This window comes from Aphelocoma coerulescens, unplaced genomic scaffold (genome assembly GCF_041296385.1).
Source record: "Aphelocoma coerulescens isolate FSJ_1873_10779 unplaced genomic scaffold, UR_Acoe_1.0 HiC_scaffold_46, whole genome shotgun sequence".
NCBI lineage: Eukaryota > Metazoa > Chordata > Aves > Passeriformes > Corvidae > Aphelocoma > Aphelocoma coerulescens.
The window spans coordinates 1,938,479-1,956,189 of record NW_027183804.1 but is presented as its reverse complement, the minus strand read 5'-3'; the positions used below and the strand labels follow the sequence as shown (position 1 = coordinate 1,956,189).

General features: G+C 59.1%; 2 protein-coding genes across 2 annotated transcripts; one reads left to right on the top strand and one right to left on the bottom strand.

The window, feature by feature from the left end:
- Positions 1-503: 503 nt before the first annotated feature.
- Positions 504-2,640, bottom strand: LOC138101752 (serine/threonine-protein kinase pim-1-like). Its single transcript, XM_068999536.1, is given in 6 exon segments — positions 504-610; positions 866-1,042; positions 1,657-2,023; positions 2,227-2,277; positions 2,444-2,620; positions 2,623-2,640. Coding segments are annotated over 6 exon segments (897 nt in total).
- Positions 2,641-10,444: 7,804 nt separating this feature from the next.
- LOC138101733 (maestro heat-like repeat-containing protein family member 7) lies at positions 10,445-16,584 on the top strand. The gene is made up of 16 exons (XM_068999515.1): positions 10,445-10,556; positions 10,869-10,936; positions 11,051-11,233; positions 11,516-11,668; positions 11,852-12,000; positions 12,257-12,404; positions 12,613-12,800; positions 12,883-13,020; positions 13,294-13,408; positions 13,581-13,718; positions 13,959-14,135; positions 14,701-14,856; positions 15,016-15,117; positions 15,495-15,597; positions 15,871-15,927; positions 16,241-16,584. Exons 1-16 carry the CDS (start codon positions 10,445-10,447, stop codon positions 16,360-16,362), a joined length of 2,109 nt encoding a protein of 702 aa, XP_068855616.1. The 3' UTR covers positions 16,363-16,584.
- The last annotated feature ends 1,127 nt before the right edge of the window (positions 16,585-17,711 follow it).

The following is a 17,711-nucleotide window of genomic DNA, read 5'->3' as shown; positions in this document are numbered from 1 at the left end:
CCGTGCCATGCCCAGCTCTGGCAGCATCCCCCTGGCTCTGGACTCACCTGCACACTGGCCGTGGAGCGTGTCTTTGGAGAAGGTGCCAGAATCAAAGGCCATCATCTTCAGCTGCCACTGGCCAGCTCCAGGAAGAGGTTGTCGGCCTTGAGCTCGTCCTTGGTGTCTCCAGCAGCAGCAGCCCCACCCGCTACAGCTTCTCCAGGGGCTCCTTCTCCTTCCCTGGGGCCACACCAGGCTCTCAGAGTTCTGCCCAGGGCCCAGCCATCAATGAACCAGACAAGCAAAACCAGGGGGGATGGTGGCCACCAGTGCTTGCCAGAGCAGGCCTCCAGCTCAGCTGCAGCCCAAGAGCTGCGTGTTCCCTTCTGATGCTCCCTGCCCAGGGCTACAGGCAGGACAAAATCGTCTGCTTTGCTTTGCCACTGATTGCCAAGAGATGTGTGGGGCTGTTACCTGCCAGGCCCCTGGATCACACTGGTCCCGTGGGTCCCTGCCATCCTCTAGGGCACATGAACACCCTGCAGCCAAGGGGCACTGAAGAGCTCTTCCAAGGACGGCCTGTCCAAGGGCTGCATGGACAAGCACCTCTTAAGAATATCCTGGCACTCTGGGCACAGAAACCAGAAACCACCAGGCAGCTGCAGAAGGATCCCGCCCGCTTTGCCCCCCGTTCCCGTGCCCAGGCCATGCTGGCTGTGCCCAGAGCTGGGCCTAAACTTGCCCATGGATTCTGTGCTTTGGAGGGCAGCAGGAGAGCAGGACATGTGCCACCTGCTCAGAGCTGCCAGAGCGGGATGCTCCTGAGCCCGCTGCTGGCTCCCAGCACTGCTATTCCCCCCGTGCCACAGAGATGAGGATCCACCTGGAGAGAGCCGTCGTGGGAACAGGATCCGCCCCCAGATGATCTCCTGGCCCCTCTTTAACGGGTGCTTCCCCACCACCAGCTGGTACAGCAGGATGCCCAGGGACCAGATCGTCGCTGCCTCGCCGTGGTAGCGTTGGTGGTGGATCCACTCGGGTGGGCTGTACAACAGGGTTCCTGTGGAACACAGACCGAGTCCATCGGGGGATGCTGCTGCTCCCAGAGCCTCGCCCCAGCATCCCTGGGCACGCAGGGGCTGCACCAGTGGCACACGGGGTGACCCGCTGCCCTCTCGCCTGCACCTGTGACTTGTGTACAAACTGGTGTTGGAAAAGAGGCCACTGGTGTTGGCAAAGGGCAGCGGAAGCCCTGGGGAGGCCCAACCATGACATGCAAATGAAAAACCCACCCAGTGGTGGGGAAAACCCACTCTCCTCCCTGCCTGCAGTGCCCCAAAATACATCAATAAGCCAAGGCAAACCAGGGCAGCGGAGCAGTCCAGGCCCTTCCTCGCCTGCACACCAAACCGGCCGGTGCACGGGGTCTGACCCCCCTCTCTGCTACCCCCACAGGGGATTTTGTTGGGCTGGCTGCCCCCGCTCCAGCCCCAGCCCAGGGCAGAGTGGGTGCTGAAGGCTGCCGGCAGCGCCGGGAACTGCCCCCTCCCAGCCCCACCCAAAAGCAACTTGGCTCAAGAATTAATCCCATCCTGGCAACAATGAGGGGAAGCCCCGGTGCTACACCCAGGCTGGGCCATGAGATGCCCAGGAGCATCCCCTGGGAGGGCTCACCTGCAAACTGAGTGTAGGCTGTGTCCTGGAGGAAGGCGCCGCAGCCAAAGTCGATCAGTTTCAGCTGCCCCGTGGCCAGGTCGAGCAGGATGTTCTCGGGCTTGATGTCCCGGTGCAGGACCCCGCAGCTGGTGCAGTGCCGCACGGCCTCCAGCACCTGGCCGAACAGCCCCCGCGCCTCCTCCTCGGGCAGGAACCTCCGCTGCGCCAGCAAACCCGACAGGTCCTGGCACCGCTCCGGACGCTCCAGCACCAGCAAGAAGCTGCTGGGCAGCTCAACCCACTCCAGGAGCTGGATGACACCACGGAACCCAGTGGACACCTTGTCCAGCAGCACGATCTCCAGGGGCGCACGGGCGCCGTCGGGCTGCGGGAGGAGCACGGTGCCGTCGGTGGGGCTGAGGCTGTGCCAGGGCTCTGGGACCCCTCACCCAGCCCGGGACGCTCTGCGCCCCCCGCTCACCCCCCGCCTGCTCTCCCTCCGGGGCTCCCGGCGGCTCCCACCCCGCCGGGCCCCGGCTCCTCGCCGCCCGGCACGCCCCGCCTCTGCCGCTGGCCCCGCTCACTCACCAGCTCGCCCCAGTGCCGGACGCGGTCCCGCGGCACGCATTTGATGGCCACCTGCGAGCAAGGGGCAGCAGCGGGCTGAGCTCGCCGCCCGCCCCGCCGCGCCCCGGCCTCCTCCTCCTCCGCCCTCCTCCTGCACCCTCCTTCTCCTTCTCCTTTTCTCCTTCTCCTCCTCCTTCTCCTCCTCCTCCTCCTCCTCCCCGCCGGCCCCGCCACTCACCGGGGCGCCGTCCGCGAGCCGCGTGCCCGAGAAGACGCTGCCGAAGCCGCCGCTGCCCAGCAGCGAACCCAGCCGGTACCGCTCCTGCAGGGCCTCCTGCGCCTTCCCTGCGGGCGACACGCGGCCGTCAGCGCTCGGCCCGGGGCCAGACACGGCCCCCGACCGCCCCCCGACCGCCCCGGCCCGGGCATCCCCATCCGAACGGGACACCGGCGGCTCGGGGCCGGCGGCCGCGCTGCCGAGCGGCGGAGCTCGGGCCGGGGAAGCCGCAGCGGAGGCGGCGGGAGCGGCCGCGCCCCGGGTGTCCTCCGCGGGCCCCGGGAGGAGCCGGGCCCGGAGCCGAGGCCGGAGCCGGGGCCGGAGCCGGAGCCCGCGTCGGGGCCGGGGCCGGGCTCGGCACAGGCGGAGCCAAAGGGTGGCGATGCCGCCCCAGCCCCGGGCACCGATGCCCGCCCGGCAGCGCCACAGCCAGGACGGCGAGAGCCGGGCGGAGGCGAGACCGCGGCGGGACGCCCGGGGCCGGGGAGGGGGCGGCCCCGCCCGGGGCCGGGGGCGGGCCTGGGGCATGGCCCGGCCCGGCAGGGGGAGGGGGAGAGACCGGGAGAGGAGCGGGACACCGGGAGAGGGACACCGAGAGACGAGGGGGACACCGGGAAGGGGAGGCGGGGGGAAGGTGCGGAACACAGGGAGAGGAGGAGCAAGAGCAAAAAACGGAGAGAGTCTGTAGAGTCGTTTGTGCTGCCGCTGCTGCCGCTGCAATTGAAGCGCCGGGGCCGTTTGTCCGCGTGTCCGAGTGTCCGAGTGTCCGCGTGTCCGCGTGTCCGAGTGTCCGAGTGTCCGCGTGTCCGAGTGTCCGAGTGTCCGAGTGTCCGCGTGTCCGAGTGTCTGCGTGTCCGTTCCCCGCTCGCCCCACGCTCCCCACGGCCGAGCCCCGCTCGCCCCGGGGGCAGCCCCTGAGTCTGTGCAAACACGGGAACTTTGCCGTGTCCAGCCCGGATCCAGAGTCCTGGCTCCTGCACGGTGGCAGAGGAATCCCCTCGGCTGCTGCTGTGCCTTGGCCCTGCTGAGGGTCAGACACTGCCGGGCCACATTCCCTGCCTGTAGAATTCGTGCCCCACCCAAGCTCTGCACTTTTGTCTCCAGCATTGCTTTCCAATAAAAACAGGGGAAGGCAAACTGTGTGCAGCTCACGGTATTTCAGAGTGTCTAAAACTCGCTAAGGCACAGATCTTAGAGGTGAGATCCATTTGGAATTCATGGCATGGAGAAGCAGTGCAACATGGAAAAGGGGAGCACAGAAATAGAGAGGGAAACACCTCGGATTGTTTCTTTCCATTTTCATTTCACTTCTGGAAAGCTGTTTCAGTTTTCTGGGAATCTTCTCCACAGTCCTGTCTGCTCTTTTCAAGAACCTTTCCTGGGGAACGAGGTGCAGCTCCTGTCACAAGATGTGCCCCCAACTGCAGCTTCTCTTGGCTTCCCACACTGTGAGTGCAGCACGACTGCTGCAGCAAAGCAGGACAAATGCTGGGAGAACTTTACAAGTTGTCCTTTCTTTTCCCTGTGGGCTGGGCACTTGTGCCATCGGTGAGGTTTTCATTGTGGCTGTTCTAACCTAAGAAACCAGGAGGTGGAACCAGCAATTGTTAGGGACTGCAAGCCAGGGGCGTCACTTTGCCTTTACGTGGCAGGGACGACACTACGCACTCAGCACATTGCCCCAGGCATGTGTGCACGGCCCAACAATTTGTCATCGAACAGCGGTGAGCACTTGGATGAAATCAAACTGACTCCTCATACGCAACTCATTCATTATAGAGATGACATCTTGGGCCAGGGCAGCAATGAGGAGGAAGTGCAACAAGTCCTTGAATTAGTTGTGGATCATAGGAAACAGAAAGACTGGGAAATTAACCCTACCAAAATTCAAGTGAAATTTTTGGGAATTCAGTGGCAATGTGAGCATCAGGAAATCTTCCCCAAAGCCCAGCAGAAAATGTTAGAGTTTGCCGTGCCACAAAATAAAAAGGAGGCACCAAGATTTATTGGATTATTCGTCTTTTGGAGACAACATATTCTGCATCTGAGACAAATCTCAACCCCTCTGCATAAAGTAACCAGGGGAAATAGGGAATTGGAATGGGGGAGTGAGCAGCAGGCTGCCTTTGAATTAGCCAAAGAGGCTATTAGCCAAAAAGGCCTTTAGATCTATGGCCTATGCAAAAGGGAGAAGTTGAGTTAAATGTACCTGTAAATGGGTCACATGCTGATGGGAGCCTCTGGCAGAAACAGGGAAAGAAAAAGGTTCCCCCGGGGTTTTGGGGGAGGAAGTTGCCAGAAGCAGGAAACAACTACACACCTTTTGAGAAACAGTTATTGGCATGTTATTGGGCACTGATGGAAACAGAACAACTTACCATAGGGTATGAAGTGGCTCTTCATCCGGAAATTCCTACAGTGCAGTGGGTCAGAAGGTCCCCAAAAGCCCATTGGATTGGGCACGCTCCGGAGTGTGGTACTGTAAAGTGGAAGTGGTATATTCGGGATAGGGCCAAGGTGGGAATGGGGCGGATAGCCACTCTTCATGAGCCAGTAGCAGCTGCCCCCGGGAGGGACCAAGAGGTGAGTGCCAACTTCACAGCTGAGAGGGAATCTCCAGGGAAGTGGGAAAAGCCTTCAGATCAACTAATGCCACAGGAAAAAGAACATGCTTGGTTTACAGATGGGTCAGCTGAATATATAGGAGGGAAAAGGTTTTGGAAAGCAGTAGCTGACCATCCTCATTCAGAAAAGTTTTTAGAAATGACCGGAGAAGGGAAAAGCAGTCAATATGCTGAATTCTATGCAATTGATATGGCTTTAAAACAAGAAGATCTAGGAGAATGCCTTTCCTATACTGCTTCTTGGTCGGTAGCTAAATGGGTTCGCTCCGTGGCTACCGACATGGGTAGGCAGAGCCTGGAAAATCTACTCCAAAGAGGTCTGGGGAAAGGAACTGTGGAGTGACCTTTGGGAAATGGTGCAAAGAACTGATGTGACTGTGATTCATGTTGATGCCCATAGTGACACAGACACTTTAGAGCTACTTTATAACTCTGTTGCAGGCAACCGGGCAAAGATTTCCAAGCAAGACCGGAGTTCCCTCCAAAGGAGGATCACGAAGGCCTGGCAAAATGTGCACACCAAAAATGTGTGCACCTTGGACAAAAAGCCCCTTACAGGTGGGCTCAAGAGCGTGGCATTGCCATGTCACTCGATATGAGTAGAACTAGAATTGCTCACTGCCCCGTGTGCCAACATATGTACAAATGCCCGGTGCCAAACATTGTAAAAGGACAGCTGGGGAGAGGAAAATTGCCCGGACCAACTTGGCAAATGGATTACATTGGACCTTTACCCCAGGACCGAGGGTGTAAATATATCTGCCATAGACACATATCCTGGGTATTTGGTTGCCCATCCTTGTGAGAAGGCCACTCAGCATAGCACCATCTGTACTATAGGCACAATAATTCTGTATTACGGAATGCCATTACCGAGTCAAACAGATAATGGGTCTCATTTCCAGAACAAATTCATTCAGCAGTACGCTGAGCAGAAAAACATTCAGTGGGGTTTTCACACACCATATTATCCCCAAGCTGTGGGATTATCTGAGCAAATGAATGGTCTATTGAAAGAGCAGTGGAGAAACCTGGGAGATGGACACCTGTCCTGGTGGAGAACCCATCTCACTGATGCACTGCACATCCTTAACAATAGGCCCATCAGGGACATGGACACAAAGTCAGGGGACGGCGCTCAGAGTCAAAGTATATCATGATCTGGTCAGAGAAACATGGTCTCTTGACACCTCCCTAAGTAAGGGAAGCTCCCAAAGATGGGGACATGATGAACGGCCACCTGAGAGAGTTCTACAACATTATGGACCGGCTCCATGGAGCCCTAGCCAATTGGTGCCAGGGGCCAGAGAACCTGCCTATCATCTGAATTGGATAAGAAGACTGCAAGCTGTCTCAGAGATAATAACTAACCAGAGGGCTGCCGCCCCTGACCTTATGGCCGACCAATCCACGCAAACGCGGAATGCGATTTTCCAGCATCGCGGGGTTTTAGACTACCGGCAGAAGAAGGAGGAGTTTGCAGGAAAGAAAATGAATCCAACTGTCGCTTACAAATTGATGACAATGGAAAAGTAGGAAAACAGACAACTCGGGAGATGAGAAAATTAGCCCATGTACCAACCCAGACATGGGAATGTTGGGAACCAGATATATTCTTGTGGCTGCCAGGGAGTCTGTGGCTCAAAGGGGCCCTTTCTCCTTTCCCTTTGTGCAGCTGCTACCTTCTTCTTTATTCCTTGTTTCATTCCTTGTATTGTACCACTCATCCAGCACAGAGTACAGGGAAGGCAGCTCGCAGCTACACCTCAAGATCAACCAACCCTATGTGCAACAACTGCAGAGGCCGTCTGACAGCCGTGATTCATCCTGTAAGTCAGAGGAGCGACTGATGTGCTGAGGCCTGAGCAGCAGGCCTCAGCCGGAGCTGACCTACAAGATGAACCCTGGCCAATCTGTGACTAACACCCTCAGTATTATTTAGCTAAAAACAGATGACAAAGATGCTTATGCTAGCCATTTAACGCCAAATGGGCTGCTTTAGAAACTTTCCCATAACCGTGTACAGTTATCTGCAAGAAATGGATAATATAGGAAACTTTCCCCAGCTGACATGAATAAAGGTTTGTTTGCAGGGTGTTTGAGGGGAAACCCTCCCAGGCAAGGCCTGGGCACTGGCCAAGCTGTGGCCCCTGCTGGTTGCAAAGTGTGCCATCAGATCCAGGTGTTTCCGGACTAAAAACTCAATCAAGTTACTTGGACTTCCTGATTTGGGCCTATAAAAGCTGGAGCCATGTTAGGGGCAAATTTGGAGGCCTCACATACAGGTAGATGCACCCATAGGATTCTCCCAATTGACGGGAAGGGTTCTCCAGATCCTTGCTGCGAAACGGGGCTCCCCAACGGCTGCAGATCTGGATGATGGTAAGGTATTTAGGCAATTGGTGATGCATCTTTCTAAATCACTCTCCTTTCTCTTGGATAGTAATAATTAGGTGCATTACCTTGCTTATTTTTGCTTGTTGCTAAATCCAAGCCCCTAGTTTTACTGAATGTATCGTTTTACATTTGAGGTTCCTTAATTTCACAGTAAAATAAGAGCATTCTTTCCAGTGCTGTCTGTGTCCTTTAAATCGCCTCTGCCCCTTGGCAGAACAACAGGAGGCCCCTGAGGGGCTGGGGTGGTGGGAAGGCCCGAGGAAGTGGCTGTCAGAGGCCATAAGCAGCCTCCAGGCAGCCGCCTCGTTCCTGCCGCCCGGCTGCTCTGGCGCTTCCCCGAAGCATCTCCCAGGCCTGCGGCAGAAGCCCTCAAGGCCGGGCCTCAGCAGGAGGGTGGGGAGCACCCCGAGGTGCCGAGGCTGGGCTGGCTGGGGACAAGGAGGGCGGGGGGGCCCTGCTGGGGCACGGCCCCTGGCTGCTGCCAAGAAGGGGCGGTGGGCAGAGGCAGGGCTGGCGGCCAGCCCGGGCCCCCGCGGCTGCCCAGGCCACGGGGCTGTGACCGAGGCCCCCCTGGCACAGAGCTCTGGGCCCGCACAGCTGCTGCCACCATGGGGAGGGCGGCGATGTCTCCTCGAGCAGGGCTGCCGAGTCGCTGCTGCCGAAACAGCTCTGGACGCCACAGAAACAGCACCAGAGCGTGCACAGGAACAGCAGGAGCCCCAGTGCCGGCACCAGCTCAACAAGGCATCCGCACCAGCCGGGACGCCAAACGGGGCCATACTGTGGGCACAGCTGCACGTGGCTTGGCAAAAGGCTCCAGCAGAATTGGCCACAATGGCTTCCTCTTGCCTTGCCAGCCTCACAGCGACGCTTGGCAGCTTCAGCTGCAGCCTGTGCCCCTGACTGACTTCAGTGGCCGTGCTTGAGGGCAGACTCGCCTTCCACAGTCAGGCGTCCCAAGGCAGCGGCATTGGTGCCATCGTGAGAGAGAGACTCTGATGGGACACAAGCCCTGCACTGCAGGTGCCATCCCTCTCCTGCATGCAGGCCCCTTAAAGACACGTACATGAGCTTCCAAATGAAATCCTGGACTTGTTTGGAACAAAGGAAGATGCAGCTGGCACTAAAGAAAAGCAGGGAGTGCTGGCAGACGTTCGGGGGCGGAGGGAAGCACTTTGCTGTGTGCAGAGGAGATGGCCCGGTTCACAAGCTCAGGCTTTGCTGCCAGAGGATCCTGCTTTGCTCTTGCTGGAGGCCATTCCCTACCAGTGCATGGCCCTCCATTGTTCCTGCATCACGACTGCTGGACCTGTGTGTCCCGAGTCCATGTGACAGCAGAAAAGGGTGGGACCTGTGTGCTTCCAGCGCCTGTCTTGGCTGCTCCTTCAGGGTGCTGGCACCATCATCAGAGACACAGAACAGCTTCTCCTCCCACAGCTATCCCTATCCTCTGCACTTCCCCAGGTGTCTCCCTTGATGTTCCCTGGGGAACCTCCCTGTTTGTGGCCGTCCATTGCCCTGCTCAGCAGGGACGCAGTTGTGTTTGGACGTGAGCTGCCACAGCCAGACACACAGCAACAGGAATGTTGAATATCAGAGGCTGGGACAATTCTTTCATTTCCAGAACGCAAGAAAGACAGAAAAGCACAAGGAAATGTCACAGTGTCTCTGTAGAATCTCTTTGCCCTGTGAAACTCAGCAGCTGATGCTGTTCTGGTGCTACTGCTAATCCCTTCCATGAAAAAATTCACTCCAGGAAGGAGCAACATCTCCTGTCGGATACCAAGTGCTGCCCCCAGTCACTCCAGGTGCTCCTGCCAACAGCCCCCTGTAGGAAGGAGCACAGACCCCAATGCACCTTGGCTTTGGCTGCCCTCTGGCAGAGAAGCCCCCGGGGGCACAGGTCTCTGGGGCAGGAGATGGGCACCAGCGCTGCCAGGGCTCGGGGGCGGCAGGTCTGCTTCGGAGGGGACTCTGCCACCCCTGCTGATTTCAGCGCTCCCCGGGCCCCAGGGGTCAGAGCAGCATTCGCACCCTGGCCCACACGTTCCTTGTCTGTGTCACAGCCCCGGCTTTAGGATGGCCACCGGCCGGGACGTGTCCCAAGGAGGCCGTGCCAGCTTCTGTGGAAGACCCCGAGCCCTTCCCGCGGCGGCTGCGGCGGCAGCCGTGGGGGCTCCTGGTGCTACCCCGAGCCCGCAGAGCAGGGGAGCGTTTGCTTATGGCTGGAGCCGATGCTAAAGTTCCTGTTGGGCTGCCTTAGACACTTGGGGCAAGGCATTCCTTCCAACCTGGGCCACTTGGGGTGGGCTGGGGGCGGCCCCAGGGCAGGTGGGGTGTGTGCAAGGGCCCTTTGTGACGCGGCGCAGCACGGTCACCGTGGGATGGAACGGGACAGGATGTCCCAGGGCCCTTTGTGACACGTGCTGACATTGGGGCTGGCAGCGAAGCGGCCACGCCACAGTGCTCGGAGCACGCGACGGGACAGGACGGGACAGAGCGGTGCCGTGAGGAGCCCCCACACAGCGCACTCGTTCCTCGCTGACCCGGAGCTTTTCCGAGGCGTTATTCCTGCAGGTGACCTCGAGGCCAGACCACAGGACTTGGTGACCTGTGGCCTTCTCGAGGCTTCTCTTTTGCAGGTGACCTCGAGGGCAGACCGTGGGACTTGGTGCCCCGGAGCTTTTCCGAGGCATCTCCCATCCCTGTGGCCGGTGCCCTCAAGGCCAGACCGTTGGCTTTGCTGACCACAATCCTTGACGAGGAGTCTCCTGTCCTTGTGGCAAGAGCCCTCTGAGACCAGAGTGCAGGACTTGCTGTCCTGTAGCCTTCCTGAGGCTTCTCTGCTGCTGGTGCCTTCAAGGCACAAGTGCAGGACTTGTTCACTCAGAGCTTTCCCCAGGCATCTCTCTTGAAGGTGCCCTCGAGGCCAGACTGTGGCATGGCGGGCAGATTCCGTGGCCTGTTCAAAGTGTTCAGGGGGAAAAAAGGCCCTGGAGCTGCCCCAGCACAACAGCCCGAAGAGCTGGAGCAGTTCCAGCCACAGCAGGACGGTGAGTGACAGAGCTGGGCCACAGGGCTGATGGCAGCAGCCAGCTTGGTGCCTCCCATCCCATCCCATCCCATCCCATCCCATCCCATCCCATCCCATCCCATCCCATCCCATCCCATCCCATCCCATCCCATCCCTGGAGAACAGGCCCATGGATAGGACGGAAGAGGGGCCAGGCCAGACCCCCCGCAGCAGCCGTGCTCCATCCCCTGGGCATCCCGGGGCTGTCCCTGCCTGGGGAGCGCAGGGCTGGGCTGCGTTCTCCGGCCTCTCCCGCAGCCCCTCAGCTCTGGCTGCGCTCCCTCTTTGCCAGATGCAGCCCTGGACCGGACACAAGAGCAGGACCATGCCCACGGCCACTTCCAGAGAAGAACAGCGCAGGTACCTGCAGCCATCCCCACCTGGGCTGGGCCTGCTGTCGCTGCTCAGCCGAGCACCGCGCCTGGAGCACCCCTTGGAACATCCCTCTCTTCCCTGTCCTCTGTTCTCCTGCAGATGTTCCGGAAGTTCATCCGCATTCGGCGTGGAAAGACCAGCACCACAGCAACTGAGGGCACAGCTGAGCCTGACTCTGGGCTGACCGAGCTCCAGGCAGAGCCTGGTGTCAGCACAGATTCACCTGAGTGCTCAGAAGACTCTGACAGTCCCATGAATGATCACACGGCGAAGACTCTCATGGCAGGGACTGAGGACATGGGAGGGACTGAGGATATGGCAGTGACAAAGGACATGGCAGGGACTGAGGACATGGGAGGGACTGAGGATATGGCAGTGACTGAGGACATGGCAGTGACTGAGGATATGGGAGGGACTGAGGATATGGCAGTGACAAAGGACATGGCAGGGACTGAGGACATGGGAGGGACTGAGGATATGGCAGTGACAAAGGACATGGCAGGGACTGAGGACATGGGAGGGACTGAGGATATGGCAGTGACAAAGGACATGGCAGGGACTGAGGACGTGGCAGGGACTGAGGACATGGCCATCACAAACACCGACACCGGAGAGACTCAGGGCATCGCAAATCCTGACACCACGCCCACTCCCACTGGGATTCATGCTCCCGAACTGGATTTTTTTGAAGAGAGTGCTGTTTCTCCTCAGCAGCAGGTAAGCAGCCTGGGGCCAGGGCTGGACACTCCAAGGATCGTGTGCCCCCTCAAGCCACGGCTTCTGGGCCCCCTCAGCTTTTGAGACCAGAGCAGTGAGTTGAGAAGGGAAGCATTTCTTGGGGGCGGCTGGGGAAGTTGCTCCCTTGGACAGTGCTCCGAGTCTTCCCCATGCCTCCTCCAGGTGCCAGCCATGGTGAGGAACATTCACCAGAGACTCGGGTTCCATGTCACTGTGGATGCCAGGCTGCCCATTAACCTTCTGAGGCTGGCTGAAGAGCACCCCGCTGATGTGGTGCTGACCCTCCTGCGCTGTGCCCCATCGTGCGACAGGTACGGGGCCCAGCTGCCTTGAGAGCTCAGGGCTCACCAGCCCTTAGGGCCCATTGCCCTGTGCCGCCTGTCCTATGGGGTCTGCCAGACAGGCGGAGAGCTCCAGGACCCTCGGGCCCCTCTGTTTCCTGAGCCTGCTGCCATGCTCCCTCCCTGCCCCTCAGGGCACTGGGGCTCTGTCACCTGGGCCCCCACAGCTGCACAGGGCATGGTACTGTGACTGAGACGCCCCTGACTCAGAGCTCCGATCCCACAGAGCTGCCACAATGATGTGGAGACTCATAGGCTTGTCAGCCAGCACACTGGAGAAGGTGCTGCCAACACTGCTCTGTGTGATGGAGGACTGGCCTCTGCACAGCATGTCCACCTCTGATGGGGACGACACACCTGTCCTTGCCCTGGCTGTGAGTTTCTGGAACTGGCCTTTGTTCACCCCCAAGCTGCCGCTCCAGCAGCTCTCCATCCTCTCCCTGCCTCAGGCGCTGGGTGAAACCTGGGCTAGGGGCAGGCTCAGGGGGGCATCAGTCCTGGTACTCCCCCTGCGTCTCCCCTCGGGCCCTGCCACATGGACAGCTCGGCACTGAGCGCTGTCTCGGGCTGCTTCTTTTGCAGGCAACTCTGGCGCTGTGGGTGATTGTCCAGGTGCCTCGGTGCCACGAGGCAATGAACCTTTACTCCTCCCGCATCTTTGTGGCTCTGCTCTCCCATGTTGTCATCACCACACAGCAGACGCCAGAGGAAGTTGATCACTTCTGGAGAGCGTGCCGGGAGGAACACGGCCTTCCCACCAACCCCAACAGGTCCCAGTCCTCCTGTCCTTCCCATGCCCTTGTGGCCAGCACCAGTGCTCCCAGTGTGACCTGGGCTTTGCTCTGCACACAGGTTTGCAGTGCAGGCCATGAAGGCTCTGCTCTGTCAACTGCGCTGTGACAATGAGGTGGTGGCTGTGGAGCGCAAGCGTGGCTGGGACACGCTGCTGTGTGCTGACACCCAGCACTATGCAGTGGGTCTGCTGGCCAGGTGAGACCCCCTTCTCCCCACTGCCCCCGGCACTTGTGCCCTGTGCCCGAGGTGCCCCACATCGTCCTTGTGGCCATGGGCCAGAGGGCCTGGTCAATGAGGGATGGCCAAGGGCACTGGAAAAGGCTGGAGAAGGGTGCTCAGGAGCAGCCACCTCCCAGAGCACCCACATCCCCTGCAGGGATGCTGGGGAAAGACCAGACCTCTGTGAGTCAGTCCTGGGAGATGTTTGCCCCTCACATCAGGGTCTTGGTGCGTTTTTCCCTCTGCCAGAGAGATGCGCCAGGTCTTGATGCCTTTGTGTTCCCGCATCACACTCCACCTGCTCAGGCTGCTCAGCAGGGAGGAGCCACGCTGGGATCTGCCCTTCCTGGCATTCCTTGTGGAGGTGAGCCTGACGGCCAGCGCTGCCTCGCTGAGCTGCCTCCCGCCTCTCTGCCCTCTCGTAGCTGCAGCTGCCTGGGACAGTGCCCACGCCCTGCGCTGCTGCCTGGGCCCAGCCCTGGGCGGTTCCGGGCTCCTGCCGGCCGGCTCCCCTGTCACTGCCCTGTGCCTTTCAGGTCCTCGAGTGCCTGGACTTGAGGGAATGCGGTGACAGTGTCCTGGAGATGATGTCCAGGTACCTGCTGAGCGAGTGCAGGCAGAGATGTCGCCTGGCACTCAGAGGCCTCGTGGTGCTCAGCAAGGATCCTGCGATGGTGAGAAGGCGGCAGCGGCTGAAGCTGCGCTGGGGAAAGCAGTCACATGGGCTTGGCTGGGCTTCAGGAGCTGAGGCAGCTGCTCCCAGCTCTCCTGCCTCCCGGCTCAGCTGCCCCAGTGCTTCGGGACAGGCCTTTGGCCTCCGGGCCCTGCGGCAGCAGGGTGGGCTTGCAGGGCCAGGGTGGTGTAGGCAGTGCAGCCGTTCATGGCTTCACAGCACAGCCTTGTGTTCCACACAGGCCAGAAGGATGGGCAGCCTGTCCCAACGGCTGGTGGAGCTGCTGGATGATGCAGACGGAGAGGTGGTCAGGATGTCCCTCTCTGTGTTCATGAATGTGCTGGAGAACAAAGACATCCTGGTATCCAGCACCACCGCCCCGAAACTGGCTGAGGCGCTCCTGCCACTCTTTGCAAATGTAAGGCTCTGTGCCCCAGCCATAGGCACTGGGTGCTGCCCAGAAATGCTGTGCCTTTTGCATTTTCAGGCTTTTGCCTAGGTGGGCCTGGAGTAGTTTGATGCCTTTTCCTGGTCTTAAAATCAAGAGTCAAACACGCTTAGAAGGGAGAAAGGGCTTTTACCTCTGTATTTATTATAAGGATCCTTAGGTGCACCACGCCCACGTGGAATGGGCCGAAATGCGCCCCGCAATGCACACACACGATAGATTGGGTATAACATTATAGATCTTACTAATTAGCATATCTATCAAAGATTCCCCAGTGAGAGGCTCAATTGAGCCCCCCTTCCCAAGGAACCTTCCCCCTCGATGGTCCTATCTTAGTTGACAAAATGTGTTCTGGAGAGGACATTGGTGTCTGGCGTTTCTAAGATGTTTAGTCTCCTAGCTTAACAAAATAAGTCTAAGAATGTAGGCTAAAAAACACTAAGAATACAAAAAGCTATAAAAAGGTATATAAACAGGGTATGAAAGAAAAGGCAAAAAACTCATCATGGCATCAAGTTGGTTTCCTTTCCTCCAGGACAACAGCCATGTGCAGCTGCTCTCCATTCACCTCTTCTCCAAGGTGATGGAGTTGGTAGTGGAGGAGGGAAAAAAGCCCCTGAAGACGATTGTGAACCAGAGCCTTTACCCACTTTTAATCTATGGGGATGATGAGAACTGGCGTGTGGCAAAGGTAAGGTTTTGTGGGATGCTGCTGCATCCCTGCGAGGGGGCTCGGCTGCCTCCAGCCCTGGCGCCTCCCGGGCTGCAGCCTCCTCCCAGCCTTGGCACAGGGACACGAGTCCTGTGCCCTGGGCCGTGGTGCCATCTCTGGGTCTCTGCTGCTCTCCAGGCTTCTCGCGAAACACTGATTTGTGCAGCCAAGTTCCTGAAGAGGACAGATCTCGAGCAGCTGCTGAAGAAGGACCAGAGGTTGAAGTTTGCCGAGTGCCTGGTAAGGACTGCCTGGAAGCCCAAGCTGAGCCTGGAGAAGCCCCCTGCCCCTGGTGCCCAGTGTGGGGTTGGCTGCGGTGCTGCACCAGGAGCGCCAGCCTGCGCCCCACACGCCGCTCCCTTGCCTGGGCTCTTCTCCAGGCTCCTGTGGCCCCGAGCCGGCTGCCGATGGAGCCCCGGCCCCGCTGGGCCGTGGCACGGGGCGGCACCGCGGCTCCCCGGGCAGCAGCCGGCCCTCGGCCCCCTCCAGAGCCCGGCGCCAGCGGCTGCTGGCCGGGCCTCGGGGCCGTGCGGGCAGGGGAGGCCAGGGCTGGGCGCAGAGAGCCCGGCCAAGGGGCTGAGCCCGCGCCAACCCTTCCCTCCTGGCGCTCTCTGCAGCTGGCAGTGGACAGGAGCCGAGCGGCCGAGCTCCTGCTCCAGGCCCTGCCGTTCGTGGGCAGCCCACAGGAGTCCCTGCGGGAGGCGGCCGCCAGGTTCATGGGTGAGCCACGAGCCCGGGGCCCCTCCCCGCCCCGCCGCAGCTCGGCCCCAGCCCCGGCTGCTGCCCCGGCAGCGGCATCCGGGCCCGGGGCCGTGCAGCCCCGCCTGCCCTCGGGGCCGCTGCCGCCCTCTCGCAGCCGTGCCCTCGGGCGTCAGGATGCGGCACGGGCCCGGGCTGAGCCCTGCCGGGGCAGGAGAGCGAGTGGCCACGGGGCTGGCAGCGCCGCTGCGAGGGAGCTGTGCCGCGGGGCCGTGACCGCCTCTGTGCTCCCAGCGACTGCCAGGGTGCTCTTGAGGGGGCAGAAGGAAGAGCTCCAGGTCCTCAGTGAGGGTGAGTGAGGGCAGCGGGCTGTCAGCGGGGGCTGGCGGGGGCGAGCTGCAATGCCTGGCTCGGGAGCTGCAATCCCTGCCCTGGCTGTGGGGGCTTTGCTCCATGTGTGGACTCGGGGTGAAGTGGGCAGAGCACAGAGAGGTTTCAGGGACACGGTGGGGAGCTCCATGGCCAGCACCTTCTGGCTGATCTCCTTGGCCCCTGCTGTCTTCTGGCCATGGCAGGAGCTGGGTGAGATGGCCCTGGCAGGAAGGTCTGCTTGGATTCCCGCAGATCCAGGCTCTGACCGTGGCTCTGTTCCTGTCTCTTCCAGCCCTTCAAGCCCTGAGGAGAGATGACAGCCCTTCCCAGACAAACATCGTAGTTCAGGAAATATTCAACAAAAGAGCTGCAGAACTACGTTCATCTGCTGGCTCAGAACCAGAGTCCCTTTAAGACCTCCAGATATCCTGCAAGATGAGACCATCTGGAGACAGAGTAGAGCAGCTGGACCTCCAGGCACAGCTGATGCTGGTCACAGCTGAGCCTGTGGAAAGCTCCCATAGCTCCTGCCCTCCCTCCCTTTTGACAGCTCCATCCCTCCAGCCCTCAGACCCTGCCCATCCCCTTTTTTCCTCCCAGCTCATCCCCTTCGCTTCGCCTCCTATTAATAAACAGTTTGGCTTCTTCACTTGATCTGCATCTCTGTGGTGCTGAAGCGGCGCAAAACCTGAGCCCTGGGACACACAGGCCTCTCCTGCCGCTCTCTTCCGTGCTATTACTGCAACCCTAGGGTATATCACAATGTCCCTCAGCCGTAGGGAGGAGGAGAGAAGATCCAGCAGGCAGGAATTGTGCAGCAAGATTGATTTATTTAATTATTTTACAAACTCTTTCATAAACTTTTTTCTTCATAGTCTAATTGGACAAAGGATCAGCCACCCCTTGGGGTGATTGGCTAAAATCCTAAAGCATCCATTGTCAAAATATTTTTCTACTGTACTATAAACAAGACTTTTCAAGGCTGCAGGTGTTTGGTTGTTTACATAACTCTGCTGCCTCTTCTGTGAGAGAGAAAAGTCTCTCACGGGCTTAGAAAATAGCAAGAAAATCCTTGCTAGCAGCATTTTTGTATCCACACCATGCCATATTTTATGCAGAGACACAGAGGAACGAGGGCAGCTCAGGCTGGAAAGGTCCCTGTCCTGAAGGTCCAGTTCCACAACACTGTGGAGTCAGAGGTCTTGCTGAGCACCCCAAAGGCCCTGGATTTTAGAACAGCCAACAGGAGTATGCTCCGGAGGCAGCTGTGAGGGATTCCGTGGCAAGCCTCCACAGAGGGCAAAGGAGCTTGGAATGCTGGAAGCTTTCAAGAGCAGCTTCCTGAAAGCACAGCAGTGCTCCATCCCTGCACGGGATCAGGGAGAGGGCAGAACCAGAGACCATCCGGGCTTAACAGTGGCCTCTGGGTGTTTGCCTACGAGCAAACGAAGCAGCAGCACAGTGGCCGAGACTCGGACGCGCGACCATCCCGGTGTCCGGAGCGCTGTCAGGCAGTGTTGGGATCCTGGGGGCGGTTCTGGTCTCCACAAGTGTGGAATTGCAGCCCCTCCTGATGCCTTGAGAGGCCACCTAAAAACAGAGGCTAGACCAGAATAAGGGAATAAAGGTAGGTATTTATTTGAAAGGCCTTCAAAGGTACATCCAGGGTAGCCAGAGGCTACTGCCAAGAGGGACCCCAAGATGGACAACAGGTCACGAGTTCTTCACAGTTTTGTAAGTTTGGTTCATTTGCATATGTGCCA

Excerpts from the sequence above, each read along its gene's own strand:
- LOC138101733 (XM_068999515.1), top strand. The coding sequence starts at position 10,445 with ATGGCGGGCAGATTCCGTGGCCTGTTCAAAGTGTTCAGGGGGAAAAAA. Across the intron at positions 15,118-15,494 it reads TGAAGTTTGCCGAGTGCCTG|CTGGCAGTGGACAGGAGCCG; the intron begins GTAAGGACTGCC and ends CGCTCTCTGCAG. Across the intron at positions 15,928-16,240 it reads GCTCCAGGTCCTCAGTGAGG|CCCTTCAAGCCCTGAGGAGA; the intron begins GTGAGTGAGGGC and ends TGTCTCTTCCAG.